Below are 27,300 nucleotides of genomic sequence, written 5' to 3'. Positions count from 1 at the left end.
GGTTACAATTCACCACAATTCCAGATACCTGTTGTCAGTAACTGGGAAGACTATTAAGTGCACTGCCATACTAGAAAGAAACTGAGATTAGTTTCAGTCAGCTAGAGATAGGTTGCTATGTAATGGGATCTGATACAAGGTTTTGCTGGCATCTCTTTGAAAAAAAATATCTCCTTGAAAAATTCCCTTATCCTCAGTGCTTGTAGTAATGTGTGGATTCCTTGGTGCCCTTTTTAGACCTTTGCACACCAGTATTACCTAGAGCTATGGGTGATGAAGTAGTTGCCACTAGTTAAGGAAGATCTTAATCTTCTAGTTCTAACATGGTAGATGAGATACAAGCTTGCTGTCTTATAATGTTTTTCTTACAGACTAACCGATACGTATACTGTAGATACAGATATGTTTGAATCTTTGTCAAAAATCTGCTAAATTGATTTAGTTTGTTACTCGTTAAGTTGAAAAGCATGTACTACAATATACAGTGGAGCAATCATTTAAAACAGCATGTAAATGATTGATGAGAACCAGATTTATCTTTTTTTAATTAATCACATTGATGACCTCTGTAAAATTATAAATATTCCCCAATTTTATTTGCAAAATGAAACGTGTTACTTTCAGCTATTTGGACTGTTTGTATTTTTGCAATTATATTTCTTAAAGGAAATCAACAGATACCTTACAGCGCATTTAGCTCAACTAAATACATTCAAGCTAGACAATAGAAATCATGCAGTTGTTTATGACTGTTTTACCTACATACATATTTTAATGTTATACCTTTTATCAGATGCATATGATAACATTTTGAAATATTAATATTAATATTAAAATTAATAACATTAAAAAGATAAAAAAAATCTAGTCAGAGAAATATAATTTGCAGGCTTTGAAACCTGCAGAAGAACAATTGCCAGCATTCATCTGTCATAATCATGAATAATTGCTTCAACCAAAGAATAGAAATGGCAAAATCCCCTTATGCTATTTGTTCTTGCTTCCTTTCTTTATTTCCAGCAATGAGTACTTTAATCCATTTAGGAAAAGGAGCTTTCAGGTGGCTCTAACGGATGTGTAGTTTTGCACTGTAATTGTTTTACATTCTCGTTTTCCACTGCAGAAGTGTGTCTACTGCCGCAAGAGAATCAAGAAGGTGTCGGGGGCCTGTATACAGTGCTCATGTGGCCGCTGTCCAACGTCCTTCCATGTGACTTGTGCCCATGCAGCTGGAGTGACCATGGAGCCAGATGATTGGCCATATGTAGTGTTCATCACATGCCACAGGCACCAAAACCGCAACTCCGCAGCTGTAAGTAATATCAACTGTTGTTGTGCTTCCTAAAATATTGTATCTTTAGTTTTAAACCATTGCAGCAACACTTTAACATATCTTTGAGGTGTCTATTGACAGCACTACACATCTAAGTACAGGTTTGTGCTTATACAGGGACTTGCTTGCTTAGGGATCCCAGAGTGCTCTACAAAACATGATCAACAGAAGTCCACTCACGAGCTGTTGTATCAAAGTCCCTTCAAAAAGAACATGTTTTTTCACTTCATTTTAAAATAATCCAATCTTCTAAAATTTCTGGTGCTGGCTGTTTTTTTCTTTTTCAATTTTCTCAGTTGCATGAAAATTAAGACTGATTCTGAGCCAAAAAAACGTAGCCTGTCCATGTCCAGGTTAACAGATTGTTTAGTGCATTATTTCTATGGAAACCGTTATCAGAAATCATGGCTTCTCAATGTGTGCTTTGGCAATGTGACCAGGAATGAAATGTAAGAAACTGGAGGAATTCTACTGGAAGTTTAATTGTAATGAGTTTCAATGTTTTAAAGTCTCAAAATGAGAATGGATGTATTTTTAAATATATTGAACTATAAAGGTATTTAATGGGTTGTTGTATAAAGTTCGACATTTTAGCTTTATTTTATTATTTATTTTTTCTAAAATAAATATACTATATAAAATATATAATTGGAATTTTCCCTTCTGCCTAGTTTTGACATCCCTTCATTTTCTGAAAGTTTTTAACTTTGTGTTGACTCGTCATGTACAATATGATATGCTTTCCTGTACCACCTCCTGCTCTGTCACATCACTCATCATCGTGCTTTTACTGTTAAAGCAGACATTTCTAAAGCTGAATATAGTACGGACATAATACAGGCCTGTTTCAGTACATCTCTCTTAAATTAATTATAAGGGTAAATAAACACCATAAAATATTGGTATTTAAACAACAAAGAAAATATTCCTAAAATATTTTCAGTGATTGCCAGCCTATTATTCACTTTTATGAGTTAAAACTTTGTATGCCAAGACACACCGTTACAGTTGAATCAGTGTGAGCTGCACATAGAGGCCTCACTGACACTGCCTCCCACAGTGTCAATACATGAAAGCAGAGACTCCTTCCCAAATATTTTCACAGTTTCAGTGGCCTGTGTCAGTTTCACAGGTTAAAAACAAATGTTCTCTATCTTTCCTTGGTTTTAACAGTGCTGTTATTTATTAACTCCTATTAACAGGAAAAAAAACAACAACTAAATGGCTTTCTCACCATTCTACTCTTCTAAGAAGTGAAGTAGTTATGTCACCATAAGCCGTGTACTGTACATCAGCCTTTGCATAATACATGTCAGCCATGTTTTGTCATGGGTCATGATTTCCACGGAATGCACTGTAAAATTGACTCAGTAAGCCGAGTCAAGAGAAAAACAAAGTTAGAAACCTGTCTTTATGGATGCGCCCTGATGTTGCTCGGAAAATAGTTAAATCTAAAGGCTGTCAGTCCAGCTTGACTGAAGCTGTGACTACCCATGACTTAAATCCAGTTACTGTAGGACCTCTATGAGGACAGAACTTGCCATGTCGGATTGGGCAGAAAGAATGTGTAGATCTTAGTGTCCATAACATAAAGTTTACGGTAAAATCTGTGTTTCCTGACGATGTCACCAGGTGGTAGCACATTCTAAATGAAAGGTGAATTGAATGTGACAAATTGAACACTTAGCTACATCTACAGTACTTGAACAAAATGAAATAAAATTGTCCCTCATATGAGTGTGCCCTATTATGGATTAGCATCCCATCCAGGGTGCATCCAGCTGTGTGCCTTCTGCTTGCTGGGATGGGCTGGGATTCCCTTGGAACCCTTTATTAAATAAAGCATTTACACAATGGATGGAATTGATATACTATATACAGTATTTGTAGAAGTGAAGCTATTTCCTATGGTTTATCCTAAACTAACAATGTCTGTTTACTTTTGAAGTGTGTGCTATTATATATATGTGATGTTATATTTTGATATGTTAAGATATTAAAGACTGTATTTACTCCCGGAAACACATACCGTACATCATGCTAAATATGATTAGCTATAACTAGTTTAACTCTTCACTCTGAACCACAGGTCGTTTGTGTTGATTCCATCACTTTCTCAATGCCGAGTTACAGCCCGTATGCTTTCCCTTTTCCAGAAGAGCAAATCTTCCAAAAAGGACATATCAGTTGGGCAGACAGTCATTACAAAGCACAAAAACCTGAGATACTACAGCTCCCGAGTCACAGAGGTCACTTCCCAGACGTTTTATGAAGTGATGTTTGATGATGGCTCCTTTAGCAATGATACGTTTCCTGAAGACATTGTGGTAAGTTAATCTCTATAAGCCAGAGTTGTGTTGCACGAAATAGAGCCATTGAACTAATTTATGTTTAGTGGTGCACATGGATTGCATATAATGTTGGGACTCATATATAGTCATATATACCGTATTCATAACTTTTTTCCTGATATACAGTACACCTCTTTTGCTTTGTCCACGGTTATGTTTATTTGTGGTATCAGGCCGGTCATTCTTGAAGCTTTTAGAAAATTCTCAGATGCCTGAGGCTTCTAGAACATCCGCCGAGGCCCAGAGCTTCTCCAAGACGCAATTCAGAATTTGCATGTGCGTTTTCCTCCTCATTGCCCATGGCCTCTCTCATGTTTCATTGCGTCTTCCTGAAGATTCCTGCGCTCAAGAACTGTAAAATTACGTACTTTAAGTTCAAAAGTCAAAAGACTTTTGATTCTGGTTTAATCTTAAAGACAAAGTTATCTTCTTATACAGTAATATGTCTTACTGCTGTACATGTAGATGTATTGACAGTGATATCAATGATTCAGTAGTCAAACCAGTGAAATGTCTTTGAGCAATATTCATGCCCATCCTTTTCCTATCATACAACCCATCTCCCTTCCACTTATCTCCTGCTCCTTGTAGAGATGTATTACCCTGTACTTTTCCCCTTGGAGTTTCATATAAATCTGTTTCAAAATTTTTTTACCATCATCAATAATAGTGAAATTGCCTTCAAGGAAGCCATTAACTGAGAGTCCAAGTAGATCTAAAAAAATGTTGGGAGGTCTTCAGGTTTAAGGCGAGTTCTCTTTTCTGGAGAATGTGTTGTTGTCAACTGGCAAAGCAGTAAAAAATATAAAAAGAAAGGGTTCACTGAATGTAAATTTTCTGTTCACTCTCTTAAGATTTAATGAATAATCACATTACAGATACTGTAAAAGAACAGTAACAGTAAGAAAAGAACAGATGATACTGTTTAAAACAGTACCATCATGAAGAGCCTTCACTTTTTGCTGATGAGCAAAATCAGGATGCTTTCTTTTTCCAGATATAGAATAGCTGCCATGGACTTTGTAAAGAGGGAGAAAGCTGATGAACACAAAGTGACAATGCTAAGGAATTTTAAGGTTAACAAATATGTTCTAACATACTTCTGATGTTTTTTCTCTTCTGTAACAGAGGTGAGCTTTCTGCTCCCATTCTGTTTTCTTTTTTTATTCTGTCTCTGCTGCACTCTTCGGCTTGACCCTTTATGCTGTTGCTGCCAAATATGTATGCACGAACAGAGGCGGAGAAAACATTAATATAAGATGGCAGAAAAGAGCCTTTTGAAAGTCACCTGGATTAGCTTTTCACAGAGCAAAAGCAGAGATTCTTGTGAGCAAGCACTCTCAGAAACAGCCTGTCAAAAGGAATCATATTGTCAGTCTTTTGTTTAGCACTGGGTAGTGGCATTGTAAATTGGCAGCCTCCAGCTCAAATTGTAATGCCAGGTAAGCTTCATCCTGTGCTATAATTCATCTAACGGGCAACAGAAAGAAAATGTGAAGCTAAGGGGTTTTTGTTCAATAGGTATTTTTTTTCCAACTTTTTGTTGGCAATTTGACTTTGCCATTTTGTAAAATATAGGTATAGTACTCACTACAGTCTGTGATTTATTAGAGTATCTGGACCTAGACAAGATCTGGGTTGTTCGGTGTAGACCTGGTATACATTCATATTTTTTAGTGTATCTTCAACTGTGCTATTCCTTTACTTTTATCACAGATTGTATAATTCAGACTCAAAGTATATTCCCCATTTGCTCTGTTTTTGGTTTTCTTCATTTATTCTACAGCTACAGTATAAATAAATGTTCTGTAGCAAGGCTTTAAGGTGTTTTTTTATTCAAAGGGTGTTTGGCAAGTCTTACTATTTTCCTCCTTATCTCATTGACTTGTGCATAAAAACGAACTTTATGTTTATTATCAATCCAGAGGAGATGAAAGCTTGAACTTTAACCTCATAACCAGGAAATAATTGATTTCCCTTGCTTTTAAATCAAAACATATTTCCCATTTAGCTTTCATTTCCATTTCTTAACTGATAGAATGAGCGTGCAAAGCAGCACAACACGTGGCTTTCCAAGCAAAGCATGTTAAACCAAATTTACTTTTCCTTTGATCACAATCTTCTGAGACATACCTTGGATTCTGAGAATGATATACCACTGTAGGTGATTGTGCTTCTGGATTCTTGACTGTTCTTAAGTGAACAACAAATAGTTGTTATAAAATACATCACTTTATTACATTTTGTCATTACAAAGCTGCATTTAATCATAGAGCTTCAGATTAAAGCATGGCTTTTATAACATTTAGTCAGGAATGTATGTACAAAGTACAGCCTTGAAAAAAATCACATAGAGACAAATCTTGATCTAAACTGATGCCCAATAAAAATTCAATAAATTGTTGGGCACATACAGTAGATAGTTATTTACAGGATTTTTGATTGTTTGAATATTTCTTTCCTGTGATAACAAAATATTAAGCTCACATCATGTGATTAAAAAAAAAAACAGACAGGTGCTCAGTGCGTGGTATTAATTAAGAATATTTTAATTTTATTATATGTTTCCTCAGCACACATATGGTGGTTTTGTGTTAACTGGTATTTAATGTTGTGAGTGAGTAATAATTTTTGTTATTTTCTGTCTACCTTTTGTAGATACATATTACATGAAACTAATACATGATTAATGAAATCAGTCTTCTTTTGATAAGTAATGTGATTTTAATCATTAGGAGATTAAGTGCTACAACTAGAAAAGCCAGATGAAACGAAAGCTTGCAGACTATTGGTTCCCCAAGAATTCCCCAAGATTGTCTTTAGGAATCTGAAAGTCAGTTTGGATGCACCACAAGACCTGATAACAGTCATCTAGCTGGCTACACCACTGTCAGCCTTACCTTGCCTCTGCTGTATCAGTTCAAAACTGGGTGATCTTCTTTTTAATTGTAGAATTTCAGTTTTTTCCATAATGTTTTCATTGCATTGGAGTTTTCTCTCCTATGTGATGCCCTTTAATTCCTACACTTCCCATTATAGTGTGTTATTAGGCCAATGAAGGGTGTTAGGTATAATCCTTGAAATGTTGTCATGTAGTTTTAGTATTGCATCATGTGTAAGCACTGTCGGGTTTTAGTTCAAATAGGTTTTGCATACTTTCCCTCCTTATGCTTATCGATTTCTGCTTCATGCCTTTCCACTCTCTGCTGAAAATGCAATGTCTGCAAAACCCACAGTGGATCTGCATTAATCTCACTTCTCCTTTTCCCTCCTTCTCGCCCTTCACCCTTGGCCAGCCAAAAACACCATCACTTAAGATTGTAGTTCATCTGTCAATTTATACCTTCTTAGATAGAATGAGTGACAGCACTTTTCCTAATTAATTGAATCTCTGTATAGTACTTCAGACTCTCACTCTCTATGCTCAATTTAAAGCAAACAGCACCCCTCAGTGTAGGTTATTTTAGGTACAGTATTAATTGACCTAAAATGACTGTAGTAATTCCTAATATACTGTATGCCTTGGGTTCAGAAATATAGAATTTTGATTATTTTTCAGAGTTTAGATGTACTTTTTTACTTCTTTTGATTTTACCTCTGAACTTCAGTGCAGTTTGTAAAAGTAATGATAGTCCTCACTCATCAAGTTCAAAAACTTGTGAGCTGCTGTAACATGGTCAATAAGGTCTAATGTTTGCTACAGGCTTGCTGTTCTGCAATTCACAGCAACATAAAAATATAAACCCATCACACTGCAGCCAAATATGTGTTGCTTTACAACACAATTGACTTTGCAATGGTTTATGTCAGAGCTGACCCTTATCTGTTCTTTATATGATTTAAGAGAATATAATCTGCTAATGTTTCTGCCCCCACATAGAAAAGTAGACAAACAATTCAATCATTTTCCCACCAACAGGTTGAAACTTCTTCTAAATCTAAAACCTCCAAGTGAGTACAGTTAGTAATTCTGACAGCTGTGTAAGTAAATTATTGATGATTCCTGTCTGTTTTAAGATTATAAAAAAGGACTTGCTCTGAGGCTGTAAACTGTGGGTGGGGATTGCAATACTTATCTCAAAGTTACAGTGTGCTAATGTTAGGAAATAAAATTGTAACTGAATAAACACAAATATTTTGCATAAAATTTAAAATTAAAATACTGTATATATAAACAGAAAATAAACATTTCTTAAAACAGGAACCACAATCTACAGTATGTCTTTAAACTGAAAATTTCAGTCTACTCAGATTTGAATGTTAGCTAATTATTTTTTGTTATCTTTCACTCTGGCTTGAAGCCCTATCAGGCTTATGTGCAAGCAGTGCAGATAAGAGCTTATGCAGAGAGGCGGCTGATTTTTAATCATGAACATGGGCAGCTCTGTTCATCAAAGTACCACTGAAGGTGGTTTGCTTAATCTGGTCTTCTTCCAAAAATCACTTGTAATATTTGAGAAACTATGACTGATTTCTTTTAATTCTTTTAATTCTCATGTCAGCATATCAAATGTGTCTACTGGATAACCCATCTTAAAGGAAGAAAAGGGGAACATTCTTGAGACACTTGGAAAACTAAAGTTTTTCAGCAATGTTTTTTGTTCTTAATCCAGCCTGTGTAACTTTGACAATCCATTTAAATACAAATTTAAAACAGTGTAGAGCAGTGGTTGGGGTTCTGACTTTGTTACTGGAGGACTAGATTCAAAGCTCAGAAGGGGATTTGATTTACCCTTGAGCAAGGTTCTTCACTTGAATAATAAATAAATGGTAAAATACGAAGCTATTTAATTGGGCACAAATGTAAGTCTGTTTGGATGAAAGTGTCAGTCAAATAAATTAGTAATAAACTTGGCAACAAATTTAGCTAATATTATGACATTAGCTAAACTGTACACAAAGTGGGGATGCCTTAAATGTGTATTCATTTTATTCCATGAATACAAAGGCGTAATTAGCGGCACAGAATGTCATGTCATGGCTGATGCACTGTATGCTGGGGTAAGCTCATCTGATGTAAAAACACAATTGCCTACTTTATATAGACACAAAGTCCTAGAGAAAAGACAATATGGATCTAGAAAAGGCATGTTTTTCTTAACTACAGTCACTTGTTGGAGTTCTTTTAACAAACAACGAGTGTAACGGACACATCGAGAGTAGATTGTCAGAAGGTTTTCGATACATTTCCCCATTTTACAATAATTACAGACAGTAGACAGACATTAACCTGCTGTACAGTACAACATGTTTTTCTGATGATATATAATTTAATATAAATCTATCATATAATGTTTGCAATGTGCAATATACAATAGATTTTGTCCCATATGTGCTTGTTGAAATTCAGATAAGTGTTTGATGGACCTTTAAAGTAAGATAGTAATTGTTAGTTGAGGCTATACTGTATATGCAGCAACTGAAGACATTGAGATGACATTGAATTGCTATTACTAAGAGGACTGAGAAGACCATATATCAGAATTACTGATGAGACAACTCTATTGCTCCATAATGGCATTGGGAGTTTTTTGGCAGTAATACAATGACATGTTGCAGAGATGCAATATATGCAAACTACTCAAAATTACAGTTCAGCACCCTGGATAGATCCCATCTGAAGTGTTATCCCTAGGTATAAACCAAGATTTTCTGTGATTGGCTAGATACTGTAGTAGCCTTCTAAAGCCTTTGGCCCTTTAATAGCTGTCAGTATGTAGGAAGAGCTACCACGCTGTGTTGTGGGTGGTGATCGGCCAGGGGTCTTGAAGAAATTATTCCTAAATTAAAGCAGGAGTGTTCATTTGTATTTGCATAAAGAATTAGTCTGTATTCAATCTTTATAAAATGATCAGTATCAGACAAGTGTAAATGATAAAGGATTAATGCCTGTCACAGAAAATGTCTGCTTTTCTTAAAATAATGTGATTAAAATTTATATTAAACCTTATTTTTAAGAATGAAAGTACTGAAAGTTTTACTATGGCAAGTCACAAGATATACAGTACGTGTAGCTGCTATTATTTTCTTTGTATACCATGTTTCCTTTTCAAGCTGCTGTGGCATTCATGCCTGTACAGTCGACAAACTTTCCCACTAATGACTGACATTAAAGTTATAAAAGGGATTATTTTAAATAAATTTTTATGATAAACACCATGGCCAAAACCTTTAACTGTTGTGTAAGAAATGTAATTGGGCAATTAATTTATCTCTTTTCTGCTCATTATATTAAATAATATTATTGTATAATGTATCAAATATTATTTTCTTCCAATTAAATAAACCATCATAATCCAGAACCCAGGTTGATATGTCTTGTTCTGCATCTGCACTGTACAAAGGAAGATGACATCTGTTAGCTGAACTACAGTATGTCTAATAGTGTGAAATATTAATTCTAATGAAGCTCAAATAACTTAATTGGGAACACATGGAACTAATTAAACAATCACAATTAAACAACAATTATGATTATGAATGTGGAGCATTGTCTGAAAATAGGATGCCAGTTGCATTTCAGAAATATATCTCTGCATCAAACAAGTGTAACATAAATAAATCCTTGACACTGTCACAGAAACATAAATAAAAATGCAACAACAGTCAAAAATGTTTTCAAAAAGCGGATGGTTTTCTCTCTATTTTCTGGATGATATGGGGTGTCTGCTTTGGCTGTCCTGGAGAACTATAGTAAGTGCTGTGAGAGCATTAAACAATACCAAGTACAACTGCTTGCAGCATCTGTCTTGTGTGATCAAAGTATCCCTGCAGTGTCTTTTCCAAAATGATCACAGTTGTTTGATACGTTATACTGGTATTCCAGAATCAGAATTTCTTTGCAGACAGCAGCTGCATGTATTCCTTTTTACTATGTTGGGTAAGATCAGATTGTAGGATTTTTCCCAGAAAGATTTTGACATTTAAAGGGAAGCATGTCCTTATTAAGTGATGGAAAGAATGATTAAAGTATTTATTGCACAATAAGGACCATCCTAATAGGGTGCAATCAAATTGACAGGTGACTGGAGATTTTGACATGTTCCCTTTGGAAGACTAGGCAGCACTGGTTCTCCAAACAGTGTAAAATAATCAGTTAAGTATGTGCTGTATTTTTAGGAGGTGTAAAGTGACTCACGTTCGTCCTGTATGGTTTAGCGCAGTTGAAGAATACTATTTTGTTTCTAGGCCCTGTTGCTTTTATTATTTTCTTCATTTTTTCTCGAAGGTTCTGATTGATTTTTAAAAAGAAAAACAAAGCACTTCTAACAAAAGAAGCTGGGAAACCAGAAGAAAGCGAAGCTGTCACATCCAGCGCACCGAGTTTCAATGACCTCTAGGGCCAATCTGATTTTTTTCATGTGGTGAATCAAGACGCCAGCTTGAAGCTGAGCCAGTGTGGCTGTCCTGCTGGGTCGGTTTGTGAGTGGTTTTCACTGTGCTGTTTCCGTTTCCTCTGTCTGTGTCCCCAGAGCAGAGACTGTGTGAGGCTCGGCCCTCCTGAGATTGGTGAAGCTGTACAGGTCAAATGGCCAGATGGGCTGTTTTATGGAGCCAAGTATCTGGGATCTAATACGTCTTACATGTATCAGGTGAGCGTTGCCTTTTCACTCGCTGTCATTATGTGGAAGAAACTGACGTGATTACACGAGTACATGTTGAATCTGAGCAGATGTTTAGGTACTGTATACTCTTCCCAGTATCATAATCAAGTCTTTACATCTCATTGCTCTCCTACTGTCTTATGGATACACACTGTCACGGTGTGCTGTTTCAAATACAATATTTTGGTTATGCAGTATGCCACTCAATGTGCAAAATACTGTACTTCAAAGGGTATGAAAAAACCATGAGGTAACATGGGATAAAAAAATGCCCAATTATTACACATTGTTTGAAATTAAAGCTTATGTGAAATGGAGCATTCTGTATGAATTTGATGTCCAAGGGGATGTCAAAGCATGGGAATATTCTGTAAGTAATGTATGCTTTCCATAAGCTGATATTTTCCTGTAAGCTTTGCCCCTCTAAATTGGCTTGGCATTTATTTTGAATTTTAGTTGCACGTGTCTGTTTTAAGCTAACCAAATTCATCTTTTGAAGATATTGTTTTGTGAATAATTGTTACATTTTTGTGGCAATGATGCTCAATTTAAGTACACACTGTGCAAAATTAGCATTCTTGGACTTCAGTAAATTCTAAGGTAAAATGGCTGCTCCACTTTGAATACGGTTATATTTTACGGGTCAGTTTGGACAGTTCAATTAAACTGCAACATTCAGAAGAATCTAGAAATAAAGGAAGACATACAGGTAGGTGTTTTTTTATGTATAAATCAAACAAATTTGATGCAAATATAAATTATTGTATGAAATCTGGGATTTAACAAAATGATCATGTTAAAATGTGCTTTGCCAGTTAAAAAAAAAACTACTGAAGTCACTCTGGAGTGACATTATTTCCAGAAATCCCCTGTTAAATGTTCCCCTGAGAGTAGCTGAAGAGCACAGTGGAGACACGTGGTTGTGGCTGAGAGTCAACACTGCTCTTCACAGTGATGGATGAGATTTTCAAATATTAAAACCCCTCTTTAATTATTTATGCATCCATGGTGTGGGAGTGAGGAAAATTCTGCTTGGATTGTCCCTCCTGCGTTTAAGACTTTAAAGAATATTTGTACTGCCTTCTGGGAATCCTGTGGGTGGTTGAGTGTGATGTTTAAGGAAATGTGATTACACAAGTACAGTACATTTTGATAAAGAGGATACAGCTATTACAAGGTTTGCCAATCAGCATTTTCTGTAATGCTTTTTTGTGCACATTCAGCTTATTGTTGTTGTGTAATTAATTCTAATTAAAATATTATTGCTATTTTAAATTATTCACAATATTTTAAAAAATCCTCTGTGTATTCCAAATGATTTGTTTGCAAAAAGTCAGTCAGGCACTTACAGTATGCAGCTTCCTCTAATTCGTACATGGGTGACAGTGAACATCAAGAAAAGCACTGTCTTGCATGTCATTTTAGATATTTACACCACCTGACAAAAGGAAATAAAATGCACTGTATCAGGCAAATCAGTTTATTTATGTAAGTGGACTGACCCGTTTGCATTTCAATATCTAAGGGTTTGCTAACATGTTAGAACGTCTCTTTAATTCCTTAGGGATGATCTGTTGTGAAAATTGAGCTGCTGTGACTGAAGGTCCTGAAAAGATCTTTAAGAATGATAAATTATTGGTTGTCCAAATTGAATTTGGTCTTGCAGCCGACACTCACTCAGACCTAGAAAGATTAACATATGAGTCATCGCTAAAGTTACTTAGGATTCCTAAATGTGCACTAAATAAAATGACACCAGAGAGTTTAAGAAAGTTCACAGACATTAAGCTGATTGATATAACTGGCTTCATGGAAAGGAGCTTACAGAGTTTGGTCACCATCTTGGATTTTTCAAAAACAAAAAATTGACTGCTTCTGTAAAGAAACCATGGAGGTGAATGGTGTGCTGTACATGGTAGGCTCTGTTGTCTGTCAGGATCGTTCATGACAAGATGCTACTGTACCTGCAAGCCAATAAGGTTGAATGTGTAATAATATGCACATATCAGCTTATTTGGAGGAGGTACAGTGTTCCAGACTGCAGGAAACTTAATATAGTCTTAATATATTAAACTTAATATAGAGTTTACCTCGATCTACAGTAATGGCTCCTCTCTTCGGGATTCAGAAGCATATTGCATTTTTTAAAATCTTCTACTTCTTTAAAATTTTATATAGATAAATAGATACTTTATTGATCCCGTGAGGGATGATATACAGTACGTAATAAAATGTTAAGGTGTCAGAATCGTTTTTTAATAAACAGACTACTACTTTTTAAACACTACCACAGTCACAGTTTTGTTTTTCTTATTGAGAAATTATTTAAAATCCACATATTTAAAAAAAATAATTTAAAAGTTCCAGCCAGCCTGTGATTTTTTGCACTGACAGTTTGGGATTTGCACTGGGGAACATGAAAGACTGTGGTCCAGAGCAGATTCCCCAGATTAGCCCAGCCAGTTGTTTTGTTCCAGTTAGATCAAGCTGCGGTTTGTTTGAGGCTCTTGTTTATAAGTTCAGACATTTGGAAACGCATAGAAAGGGACATTTTTTTGTCTGAATTTCTTTTCCCACAAAAAAAGGTCAAAATTTTTCTTTGCAATGATTCTTTTTTTCCAATCAAATCCAGTGTTTCCAGGTGGGTGAATTTTCATCATATTGATCTGATTTGATTCCATTTTCCAGTATTTCAATCCAACCTGTGTATTTTTAGCAGTGTGATTTTACTCATAAAATCCCAATAAACCCAATTCACAAAACATCCAAAGGACTACTTCTATATAGCTGTGGCGTAATTCATTGTATTTAACAAAAATCTTGTTATTCATGTGATTACAAGGGTAGGATTGGACTTTATTGCATTTTGTACTTTCTGATTTATGTGTGTTGCCAGTGGGAAGTCTTTGCACTGCAAGTGACCTGTTTCAAACTAGAGAGTTAGACACAATACAGACTTTTTAAATGACAAACAAATGGATGAAATGGTTTATGTAATGAAATGCAAATCACCTGTGCCAATACAGGACAGCTCTTCCAATAAGAGCTGTCCTGTATGAAACACATACCCTTATGTAATACAGACTGTATAAATCAGAAACACACATACATGGTGTGATGAGAGCAATCTGGAAATTGTATAGTTACTGTATCTGTTTAGCCCCTAGGCTTACAGAGTCTTTATTTCGGCATTAGGGTTCATAAGCCCTTCCTTTTGGCTGTTATTAACATTATCTTTATATTACATTTTGCTCAGATGCTATTTAGAAAATTCTGTCATAAATAAATGTATTATTAAGTGTGAAAACACCCATCCATTAACAGAAAGATATTTCTGGTAAAGGTTACAGCAGCCTAAAGCCTATCCTTTAAACATAAGATGGGCACTGCCAGTCTATCACAGGGTATGTGCACACACACATACTGTACAGCATACACAAGCAAAATTTAGAGAGACCAATTAGTCCTGCCAGCTTGACTTTGGGAGTTGGGAGGAAACCGGAGCACTTGGAGAAAACTGACACCAACAAGGAGAAAACATATAACATCCACACAGAAGACACCCTAAATCACAGTCCAACCCAGCACAGAAAAGCTGTGAGGCAACAGTGCTTACCACCAAGCCACACTGTGAAAATATGTATTGTGAAAAACACTGAAGAATTGAACAGTCTTTTTAAGTGCAAATATAGTACAACAGATTTCTAAACCAACTTTCCCATATCAGTTGCTCTGAGTACTCTGGTATTTTCCCTGATTTACTATACTTGTTTTAGTCTTATGCTCTATTGTCAAAACATAAACACAAAACTGTCATTGATTATATTTTCTTCATCATTGCTTTTAATACTGGGGTTTAATAAAGTTTATTTCAGAAAAATCCAAGTTCAGGGAAGTTCAGATGTCACCACAGTCCCTACCAAGTGTCGTGTCATGTGTTGTCATTTGCCAAACCCCTTTAGGCCATACGGTGTCACGGGAAGCCGGAGCCTACCAGGCAAGCAACGAGCGCAAGGCAGGGTACACCTTGGACGGGACGCCAGTCCATCTCAGGGCGAGTGCAAGCCAATCATACATGGGGACAATTTGGAGGCCATGGTAAAGGCCGAGTAGGGGAAATCTGGCCCGGACACTGGGATAACTCCCTACTCTTATCAAGAAATGCCCGGGGATTTTTAATGACCATTGAGAGTCGGGACCTCGGTTTAACGTCTCATCCGAAAGATGGCGCCCACTACAGTAAAGTGTCCCCGTCACAATACCGCGTCATTAGGACCTACACAGACCGCTGGTCCCACTAACACACCAACAAAGTGTTACTTAACAAAACAGAAATACTGTATCACCAGAGTAGACCCATTTCCCATGTGAGCCCTGGTCTTGCAGCAGGTTTTCTCATATTAAGACGAGTTGATTGGGTATTTAAGTGTTCTTTCATTTTGGAAATCACTGAGGTTAATTAAGAGTCATATACAGTCTTGATCAAACTACTCCAAATTAATCTAATTTAGGAAGGGATTTCCTAAGTCCTTCTTTAGATGTTATAAGTGAGCATGATAAGCATTGTAAGTACTCCAATTTATGATAAGCATTGTAAGTACTCCAATTTTACATTTGCATTTTATATAAGTGGGTGATGCAGCCTACACTTTTTCACATGGTTTCCAAACCAGAGCCACCTGCACAATAGAGAAATGTTTCTGGTTTTGAATTACAATCTGAGAAAAAGCATAATTATACATTAGTTTGTCTGGGGAATTTGCACAGTAGTAGTAGTTTTAGTTTAGTAAACATTCAGTTTCTTCCTGTTGCAATATTAAAATCAAGCTTTATCCAAAGCAGTTGTTATATACTGTATACTGTATATATATATACAGTATATTACTATCTTGAATATACAGTATACAGTACTGTATATAGCTCTCTTGAATGTAACAGAATATCTGTGTTATAGCTACAGTATATACTGTACTGTACATATTACTCTCATGAATTGCTAATCAAAATACATAAAAGACAAAATCTTGCATGAATTTGGATGATTTGGCTGAGTGAAATGGTGGTGGTACACGTAAATGTTGTATTTTCGGTTGTATGCAGAAGAATGTACTGTATGAATGTCAGGAACAGTTGAAATATCAATTGAAAAAAATAGGCTGAGGTTTTTCTCATTGAAATTACATAGTAACATGTACAGTATCATCATGTATCATTTGAAGAGAAAAATGAAGATAATTCTACAGAAATAAAAAAATTGACATCCTAACATATTAAAGTGAATCTGAGAAAAATAGCTGAAATGTTCTTTTTAGATACCACAGTTGCTTTACTTAGATAATACATTAAGATAAGCTTAGATAAGGCTATCTCTGCTTTGTTAGCATAGATGGATTATTTTCCCTAATGTCTGTTTTATATAATAGTGAATGCATTGTTTGTGAAATGCATGCTTTGTGTTTAAAAAAAGCATTGATTTATGACAAGTTGAGTCAATTATTTTAGTTGTTCATTTTTCAGAAAATGTTCTGCTTTCAACCTGAACCACAAAAATGGATTAAGAATCTGCACATTTCACAATGACAGACTCAACTTGAGCCAGCTTGCGCAAATTGAAACATCTGCTACCAGTGCTAATTGATCAAAAATTCAAATGATCGGTTATGTTTCTGTTCGGAAACATTTGCTATGCAGAAACAGATTGAGATGGACGCATGAGAACACTTTAAATTACTTTTTTTCAGCATAACAAAAACAGAGACTTAAACAAATCCCCAAGAAAATAAAAGTGCTGGGTCTCCCTGAGCAAGCACGAACAGCTTGAACAGGGAGTGATGTGTCTCGGAAAGTTTTACAATATTAACAGCCCAAGTCCCTAGGAGATGGGGATTAGTTTGCAAGGGACTGAACTGCACCTTTCACCGATTTTCCCAGGTCTCTCTGGGATTTAAGTCAAAGGATTGTTCTGGAAGGATCTCACGCATTGTGTCTCAAGTCAACTGGAAGAGTCAATTAATTTAACTGGGGGTTCCTATTTCAGCTGCTTACGGCATTAGCTATCTCTTTTTGTTCTGCAGATGCATCTGTTTTTAAACCAAATGTAAGATGCTATCATACAGTATAATATAAACAAAATTTACATGATACTGTCATTATAATACTGTGCTGAAACAATGAAAAACAGAAGATAGAAAAAGTCTATTTTCTGAGGAAAATATTTTACGTGCAGAGTTTAGAAAAAAGAAAGTATCAAGGAAATAAGTTCCAAAGTTACAGTCCCTGGAGGCTAAAAGCCCTCTTGGCAGTATGATCCATTCCAACATAGGGAAGCTAAAGGAAAAAAGAATCATTTTGCTCTAGTGAAAAAGGTGGAGTACAAGGTGCTGGTAGCTATTCACTGTATGCAGTTGCCAAGCTATTTATAATTTTATAAGGCAGAAGCAGAGCCTTTAATTTTGTCTCCAGACTGAGTAGGTAGCCAGTACAATGAAAGGAGATGGAAGTCAATTCAGAGCTGACAAGCGAAAGGCCACTGTGTCATACGAACTTAATGATTGGGGAGTATTGCAGTAGACAAGTCCTCCTCAGTGGATGTGCAGCCTAAAGCGACTGCTGACTGACTAAAAGACTTCTACACATGTAGAAGACTGGGACATCTGAATTGTGTTAATAAACTCAAAGAAGCTAAGTACAATACTTAGATTTGTCAAAGCTCAGTGTTCAAGAGTATCGGTCCATTTCTCTTGTTTTGTTATTCTTTTGTGTTAGTCAGAGTAATTGAAAATAGATCTGTTGCACATACTGTATATGTTCTTAAATAGATAGGTCCATAAAATGCTTTTAAAAACAATTTAATTTCTAACAGAAAAACCCACAATAAAATTTACAATGTATGTCGCTGGCAGAACATGTAATGTTCTCTACCTTGATAAATATTAGAATACCTTAAGATGAAGTAAAACAGCATCGCCAAGTATCTTTGAAACGTATGGGGACAGGACACGGCATGCTATTGGCAAAAAGTGGCATGCCTTTCATTGGAAACACAGACTAATCACTGCAAAACAAACAGCTTCAGACTTGTGGAGTGCTGCTAATTGTGTTTTACACAAAAAATCCCCTTCATCATCAATATACAGTACAATACTAGCCACTGAATGCTGTATATCCTAATGGTAAACTTAAACCTAGGGATGGTGTTGATAATGGCTCGAAGCACACTGGATTTTATTATAACTGCTCACTAGTTTCTAGCATGTTCTATGATTAATTACCAAATATACAGTTTCGATCAAAGGATGCGGTACTCTCTTTGTACACCTACTGTATATCCAGGGTACAATTAAAGTCTTAGTCAGTTTCAGAAAGTTCTTAGAATATAAATTAATTGCTTTATGTTATATTTTCTAACATACATCTTTATGTCATGACATAGCTTTCAACAGACAGACGTATTGCCACCCTACTGTACCCTGCTAATGGTGCAGCCAGTGATATTCAAATACTAGGCCCTCTGGTGACACAAGCGATTACGACTTCTAGTCTCCTCTCTCCCTGTGAGCCTCCTTTACTGCTTCCGCTCTTATCTGGCATCAGGAATGTTCAGTCCTCATAAAAATACACTGTTGAAACACCCTCAGTGCTTTATAATACCTTAAGTCAAACAGATACTGCAAATTATTTAAAGCACTAAGAAGGAAATGACAAGTCTACCATGTGTGATGTAATTTCCACAGAGGTGCACATTAAAATGTTTTATCCCCTATTAAAATAAAAAAAACTATACGAAAAGCAGATGCAAGAGAAGTGTTGGGTACACATTTACCAAGTGCTTCCTTTCCCAACTTACATGCTGTTTCTAACTGAAATGTGGTAATAATAATAATGCCTTTTTTAAATTTTGATGTTGCATGTTTTTGGAAATACACATTTAGATTGTTATTCTAAATGTGTATTTTGGCTAAATTTGGCTGTGTTGTGTGTGTTAAGCTGCTGTTGCACTGCAATTTCCCTCACGGGATCAATAAAGTATCTATCTATCTTATTCAGAAGGTTCAGCATGATAGCTAGCACCCTCACTAAAAATGGAAGTGATTCTGATGAGTGTATTACGTTACTTATTTCACATTGGAACATCTCACTCTCAGGTGGAGCTTCTTTCACACTTTGGCCTTTAGCTCTGTTTTGTTTCTTACAGGTCGAATTTGAAGATGGCTCACAGGTTTTAGCAAAACGGGAAGACGTGTACACTCTTGATGAGGAACTTCCCAAAAAAGTAAAAGGACGCCTTGTAAGTAACTTCAGTGGTAAAAAATGCATTGTGCTTATTAGAAAATTAAGGTGGAAAGCAAATTATTTTGTGCACACACTGTAGTATGAGGAATATTTTATAGTTTCCTTGGAGAGCCGATAAGGCATCATATTTATTTCATACAGAACTTCTCTGAACAGTTTATCTAAAGGCAGCCTTTTCCTGGAAATCATAGTATAGTCTTTCTGAAATCAATTACTGGACATCTGTTTTAATTCTTGAATTGTTATCATATGGATATATTTTTACACCCAATGATATTTCTATGTTTTGAGAGATTTACTGCTTTGCGAAAGAAAACAAAGTACATTTTTCACCTTGTGAAATATCAGAAAATACTAAATCTTTACATTCCGTGGCATTGCTATTACACATTACTGTACATTGCTATTACAAGTTGCACTATATTCGTTGTATATCCAGTCATGCCTCTAGTCTAAACCTGTATATACATACTGTACAGTGCCCTCCAAAATTATTCTGACAGCAAAGTCAAAGTTGTTACTTATACTTTGCAGCCAAGCATAATGATAGTGAGAGTGATATGAAAGAGAAGTGGAATATTCTATAAAGTACATTCATTTTTGGATAATTCCATGCATGAACTTAGAACAAAATATCAGAAAAGAAATCTTACTTTGTATTCACCCCAGTGATTTCAAGTAATCATTAGTATTGGGGACACATTCACCTCAAGGAAATTTCAGAAATTTAAATACGTTGGAGTATCTTGTGTCACTTCATTATATGAGATCAGTTCCATTTTATAGCTGTTCTTACACCTTAGCTAGATGCACCTTACAAATTAGATTTTTACCTTGACATGTTACTGTATAGAACTTTGTGGATCACCATTTTTACAGAATCCACAATCCTGAATAAGATCCTGCTGTACATAGCTGGGTCAAACATGGAAGTATACATTTATTTGTTTGCTTTTCAGGTTCATTAAGGGCCTGTATTCTTTTGATTAAATGTCGAAGGGCAAGCATTTTATAGATTTTTTTTTTTCACCCACCAACTTAAGCTGTCAGATCTAATCTGTTCATCCAAGCACAGAACTTCTTAAGGCTTCTTTTTTATTTATGTTTCTATGTCCCTACACAGGAACCATGTTACTATTATAAATAGTAGAATGTCCCTTTAGTGGATTTGTCCTGTTTATTTAAAAATAAATGAGTTTAAAAAGAAAGAAAAAGCAAAGTGAAAAATATTTTGCTACTCTTTTTATACTCTGCATCTGATATTTAATTTAGTTTCACTCATTGGCCATTTTGTAGCAAGGCATTTTGTCACAGTTTTCATAAATGACTAATGTGATGATTAGTTCATTTAAGATGTTAAATTGTTTTCAGTTCTCTGTGTAAGCCTGCTAAATTCCTGAAACCTGTTCTGCCACTAGCCTTGATCATCACCATCTTAGAGTCTTCTTAATGGTTACAATAATTGTTTGAGATTTAGAAATTGTCTGTTTTTGTTTGTAAGGAAATCATGTAAGCATAGTGGCACTTCTTTGTATCTTTCTCCGAGAAAGACTGCATGATTTATAACAGCTGTTAAGATAGCATTTTACAAAATAACATACCCATCCAATAAAAGTTTTGACTGATTATCTGTGATGCTTTAATCCCAGCAAAATTGAAATCTCTCCACTTTGCGGTGTTTATTGCAGAAATGAATGTTTCTCGTAAGCAGTTCCTACCAGTGAAATAATATTGCATTGCCCCTTTGACATATGCCATTTTTCAAAAACAGCTAATGTCTGCAATATCCCTGTCTTGGTGGAATATGTTTTTTTTTAAAAAAAGAACAGTTCTTTTCAAAGTGGATGAGAAACAATTATGAGTTTACTTGGTACCTTAAGTACATCACACCAGTAATATATATATATAAAAAATATAGTTTTCAGAGAATGTTTTTGATAGATATCAGAACATGAAGAAAAGGAACATTTTGTGACATACAGTACAATACCAACATTACCAGGGTATAACTGAGAGAAAGCCAGCTGACCAGCTAAGTTAAGGAGAGCTCACAAAATAAGTCCTGAAGCACACAAATAGATTAACATAATATAAAAGGATTAAAATTGTTCTCACAACAGCTTTTGGCGAGAAATAACATGATTCTTCTTTTTATTCGAAAGGATCCACGTTTTAGAAAACCTGAACTTTTTATTTAAAAAACATTGGGTTTTTTTTTCGACTTTAGAACATGCTGTGGTTTTCACCGATCAAAAGTTGTAAAATATGATCTCAAAACTCCTTTCAAAAAGTAAACTATAATATAAAGAATGTTTAATTTTGTCCAAGGAAAACCGTTATTAACATAACTGTCAAAAGGATTAACATTAAAGTGTGTTTAGTAAATAAGCAAATTGAGAAAAATGATTCTAGGATTTTAAGAGCTCTAAAATGTTTTGGAATAGACTAACAAATCATATATCTCTTTCCTGGCAGTTGTACAGGTTTTGGGTCATAATCCTTGTGCTGGAAAGTGCTGTAATCAGTCTGTCTTTCATGCATCTTTCCTGGCATCTTAAAATAGCTTATTGCAAGGGCAAGTGTAATAATTACAGGGGATCCGCCATTGCCTTTAATTGTGTTCTTTTTTGCTAAATAAAAAATATGGAATTCATTATGAAATAAACATTCTTCACAGGAGGAGATGGAGGAGATGGAAATCTTCCAGAGGAAAAGGAAATGTAAAAAGTTCAGGAATCTTTGTTCGATAGCACAGAGACAGCTGCAATTGTTAGAAATTTTACAGCTGAAGATCTACTGAAGAAATTGAAAGATGATGAACTGCAGTCCAAAAAGAAAAAAAAAGCAAAATCCTGACTTAGATAAAATGAAAAGACATACTGGTCCAAATCATTTTTTTAACTAAAATATAACATATGACAGAAAAGAAAATCCAGTAGGGTTTCGACATTTTAGTGTGAACCATAACGAATGGCCAGATTCACATACTATATAAGCAAGTCCAACCGTATACCTTTGCATAATGTACTACAGCATTGTATACAATATGTATGGTTAAAAGACATAAGTAACCCTCCCTTACATGATAATTAAAGTACTAATGCAGTGGCTTTAAGTTAATTTGATCAACTACCTTACAGTAATCAGTAAATATAAACAAGATGAATCCAGCCTCTGTGATTAGCACTGTAATGGAATGGACATTAATACTTGTCAGTGAGCCTGTGAAGTCGTCTCTAGCCTGTCATTCCCCACGCTGGTGACACAGAAATGGAAGCAGTCGTTACGGAAACAAGACCACGTTAAGATGCGGGTGCTGGGTAGTGTTTTTGGGCAGGGGGCAGGGAGAGGTCCACTCACTAGCAAGATCTGACTCATGATTCTAGTCTCTTGTGCCACTAATGTGAAAGTTGTGTTTAACAGCCTTCAGCTCCGTTTCACCCCACACTGCTCTGTTTTCATCTAAGACGCCCTAGGCCAGCCCAAATCACGAATAAGCAAATTCACAAACGTTAAATTTGCAGATGTCGAGAGTCTACTGTAAAGAATCTTCCTGTTGAGGATCCAGTTTTAGCTGAACTCTGAAGTTGCAAAAGCACTAAATTACTTTATTTTTGATAAAGCTGATTTGATAAAGCTGAAAAATTTAACCTTTTGAATGCCAGTCTTGGTGAAAAGAAAGAATACATACAGCAAATGAATCAATATGCGTTGCTCATCTAGGGGACAAGGGAAGCGAAGTCATTTTTAGAGAGGTTATGTATATACTGTACTGTACTTCAGCAAGTGTGACACACATGTGCAGAATTATCTGCTAATTGCGATATGCAACAGATCAGTCAATGGAATCACATGTGGCTTGTATCACAATGGCTTTCTTATGAGATGAGAATGTGACCGTTGTGCCCCGAATAATCAACTTGACAGACTTGAGCCACATTGGACATTCGTGGGATGAGCTGGGATGATGTGCATTTAGGGGTCAGTGACCATTGCACCTGTATGCTTGTTCAGCCTCAGTGAGAGGAAGGGGCTGTACTCCCACAACACAGAACTTGCAGCATGATTCCAACACGAGCCACAGATGTTAAGCTTGTATTACTTTCAGAGGTGGCCACTATAAATATATATTACAACATATACTTTCAGTAGTGACCAATATATACTGTAAAGATTCTTTTTGGTCTTAAAACAGAGAAATTGTCTAAGGCTTGGTTTGAATTACTGAACGTGTAAAACTCAGAGGTCACAAGGTGCCTGGTCCACATTTCCTTTGAGGGAGAACTTAAAATCCTTCATTTGAAATATGTGGTTCATATCACAGGTAATTTGTTCCTGCCTGCAAAGTGCTGCAATAAATTATAATATGACAGCGACGTGGTGCTGTTAAAGCAAGTTCTTTTTGAGGGTATTTATAAAAATAAGACACACCATAACTTATGGGCTGGACAATTAAGTGGTAATATATTTCATAGTAAGATTTAGTTCCAGACCCAAACTAAGGAAAGAAATTGCATTTTACAAATTATTTTCCCACTAAAATCTGATATATGTCCTTTGACATTTAGATTATAAATTATGTAACTACTGTAATAGTAAGAATAATAAATTATGTAAATAAGTCCAAAAGCATCATTTACTGTTTTTGATTTTAGCCATTTTCTAATAAATCAGGTTCACACATTGGGAAACATTTCAAAGCAGCTGAAGTTTAAGTGGAGTATACAATCGAGGGGACCAGAAGGGGCCCAGAATGGGGTAAATATAACCAGAAACCACCACAGAACGTTCACAGTTCCTTTGAATAACTTTAGTTCATTCTAAAACAAAACAGATCAGTTCTTTCACACCTTCATCGAGGCTTTGTAACACCAAAGTAACAACTGTAGATTGTAGATATTTGTGAAAAAAATTCAATAACTCTGATATGGGTTGACTGAAATTTGACAAATTCACATAACCATCCACAAAACACACAAGTCACACCGTCGAATCAAAATGCAACAAATCTAACTGCAGATTACGAATTGAGCAGTGGAGGACTGTTTCCATGAGGTATGCGAAAGAAGCCTCTTGCAAACACAGAGCTGCCATCAAGTACTGGGGATTTTTAATTTCCTATTTATGAGGATCAAATGATTGATTTAATGCGGCCAAAGGTTATTTAGCAAATAATTACAGTACTTCATCAATTTCATAATTCAATACCTTTACAACTTAAAATGGGAAGATCTGTAATTAATGTTGCTTTCTCTTCTTTGAATTCTTTCCAGAGCTTCACAATCCTTTCTGTAATCAAATGATGAAAACTAAACACAATAGTTCTTACTAGTGTACTGTTTAGTTTTATGGAAGAGACTGGGAAACATGACAAGTATGAGCACTTTGTTGCAAGAGGATTAACATCAGCAATATTACAAGCTTAAGAACTTTTAATTTACTCTATTGTTTGTTCATTTTAAAGAAGAGAAATGTTTTAAATCTGGGGATGCAGTACATCCAATCTGCTATTCTAAGATGGTGCATTGCTTCATTTACCACGAATGCCCTCATACAGTATATTACAAAGTATTTTTTCTAAAACTTATTTTGACTAGATGCAAAATGCAAAAGTGAACAATACACTTTTGTATTCTTTCTTTCTACAGGTAGTACACACATGATTTAATTCTGCAGATATTAGTGGACTTACAACATACAGTACAACGGCTTCTTTAGAAACTACAAACAGGCACTGTGACCTATTTAATTATTTTTATATTGATAGACTATATATATCTTAAATGATAAGGTAATTTAATGCTTTCATTTTTCTATATGGTAAAAAAGAGTACACATTCAAGTTGTTTAACAAAAATGTAAAATGTTAACCTAGTTTGTACAGTATTTTAATGGTATTTTAATTCAGTTGTCTGTATCTTATGATTGGCCACTGCCTTCAGTACCATGGCATACAGTGAAGTGTCTCTACTCCACGGTACTGAAGATATGTTCACTCTACAGTTCATGTACCATGGTACTGAAACAGTTGCATGTTTCACAGATTCTTGTTCAATTGATGTGAGCACAGTTTATTAATTGGGGCCTTTGATCTCAACCCCTGATCTTCTTACAGTCCACAGCATCCAGTATGCGGTTCCAGGATACCTTCTCTGGACCAGACGTGATTCAGGGAGAGAGGAAGAGGCAAAGAGTTCCAAACTCCAGGTTTAAGAATGACTATGTGGCTGACCTGGGTTGCCGTACCTTCCTAAAGGGCACCTGTGAACAAAAGAGTGGAAAAGGGAAGTAAATATGCACCCTATAAACACAAAGGAAAAGAGTGAATGCACTTAACCGAGGAGCCAGAGGGGTTTTGCATAAACACTGGGCTGTGTTTTTCAGGAAGAGGATAGTGCAGTGCATCTTGTGTACATGGAGAGCCCATGCTTTCATATTTGTCAGGGATGAAAATATACATCTATATTTGTGTTTCATAATCTTTTTTTACGCAATAGTGATAAGATTGAAACAAAAAGTGTTCTGTTTTTTGAATATTTCAAGCATTTCCAGGAATTTTCTAAGGTGACTAGCTTTTGACCTTTCTCTAAGGCGCTTGTTTTTTGAATGTTCATTTACTACTTGTAAGGTAATAGATTTTCTAATATATTGAAAGGAGGTTTGTAGTTCTCTGTCCAGCACGTTTAGCATTTCTCACTACTGTTTTTCTTTTTGTTTGAGAAAGTAATGACATTTGTAAGGATTTGCTCTGTTGGGCAAAACACATCACCAGATTTATATATTAATAATCCTCTTTTGTAATAATTTATTTGGTCTTCCTGTTCATAGGTTTTGTGACTAACAGACATATGATTAAAGTTCTGTTTTTCCTTTTACTCCTGTGTGTTCTGTTATATGATCAGCTCTGTTTGACTAACTATACAGTACGTTAGGTACAGTATATACTGTATCAGTAACTGCATATAATTCTTCAGTATTCTTGGACTTTTAAAAAAATTGTTTTTTTTTCCCCATCTTTCATCAGTCACCAGTTTGGATAATCCTGGCACACTGAAGGTACTAATTTTCTTGTTTGTAATTCAAGTTCAGTTCAACTTAGTTTGATATCTTGGGTCTTGATCAGCATGCATGCGAACAGCACATTTTAGAATGCAAGGCCTGGCTATAGTTCCCTGGGAAGTGAAATGGCTGTAAGGGTAACTCAGAATTATTCATTCCGTTTTTTTTTCTTAGGCATAAACTACAAAAACTAACCTTAAAGGCAGAACAAATTTAACAATGTTTTGTTCTTTCGGTAATGGTCTAAAGAGGAAAGGAAAAATGATCAATTCTGGCTCGCTAAAACTCAAGAGAACGTTCAAATGCAAAAACATGGAAGTTAACTTTTGCCGGGTTAACTGTTCATGGTGTCAGCCTGCGCACTTCCTGTCCAATGCTTGGCAATACTGCTCCTCTGTATTGTGCGGAGAAGATTAACAATCCTGTTCTCCATAAGTGTAGCCCACTTATAATGTGGTATATGTAGGATAAGCCACCCACAGACCTCAACCCACGAGCCAGTAGTCTTGGCAAGCTTATTGCCTGTGATTGGTTTGAGAATATCTGGTGATTGGTCACCAAGACTCTCCTGTGGCCTGACCAAACTCCAACCCTTTCATGCATTAAAGGGGAGTTTCATGTCCTGATCCAAATCATAATTTTATATTCTCCTAAGAATTCA

The 27,300-nt window shown here is 35.6% G+C and overlaps 1 protein-coding gene across 6 annotated transcripts in view; it reads left to right on the top strand.

The window, feature by feature from the left end:
* The window catches only part of kdm4c (lysine (K)-specific demethylase 4C), a 209,372-nt gene extending 182,917 nt beyond the window's left edge, over nucleotides 1–26,455 (top strand). For 4 of the 6 annotated variants that reach the window (XM_015345786.2, XM_015345788.2, XM_015345785.2 and 1 more), the window contains 6 exons: nucleotides 1,124–1,312; nucleotides 3,490–3,660; nucleotides 11,157–11,276; nucleotides 19,483–19,575; nucleotides 24,255–24,338; nucleotides 25,696–26,455. In XM_015345786.2, coding sequence (XP_015201272.2) covers nucleotides 1,124–1,312; nucleotides 3,490–3,660; nucleotides 11,157–11,276; nucleotides 19,483–19,575; nucleotides 24,255–24,338; nucleotides 25,696–25,872 — 834 coding nt within the window. In that variant the 3' untranslated portion in view covers nucleotides 25,873–26,455. The remainder of the gene's footprint in view (nucleotides 1–1,123; nucleotides 1,313–3,489; nucleotides 3,661–11,156; nucleotides 11,277–19,482; nucleotides 19,576–24,254; nucleotides 24,339–25,695) is intronic. The other 2 variants (XM_006630063.3, XM_015345789.2) reach the window with 1 other exon arrangement.
* The last annotated feature ends 845 nt before the right edge of the window (nucleotides 26,456–27,300 follow it).

Source organism: Lepisosteus oculatus, chromosome 1 (assembly GCF_040954835.1).
Source record: "Lepisosteus oculatus isolate fLepOcu1 chromosome 1, fLepOcu1.hap2, whole genome shotgun sequence".
In the NCBI taxonomy this organism is placed as follows: Eukaryota; Metazoa; Chordata; class Actinopteri; order Semionotiformes; family Lepisosteidae; genus Lepisosteus; species Lepisosteus oculatus.
The sequence above is the reverse complement of the archived record's forward strand: the minus strand, read 5'-3'. Positions and strand labels throughout refer to the sequence as shown.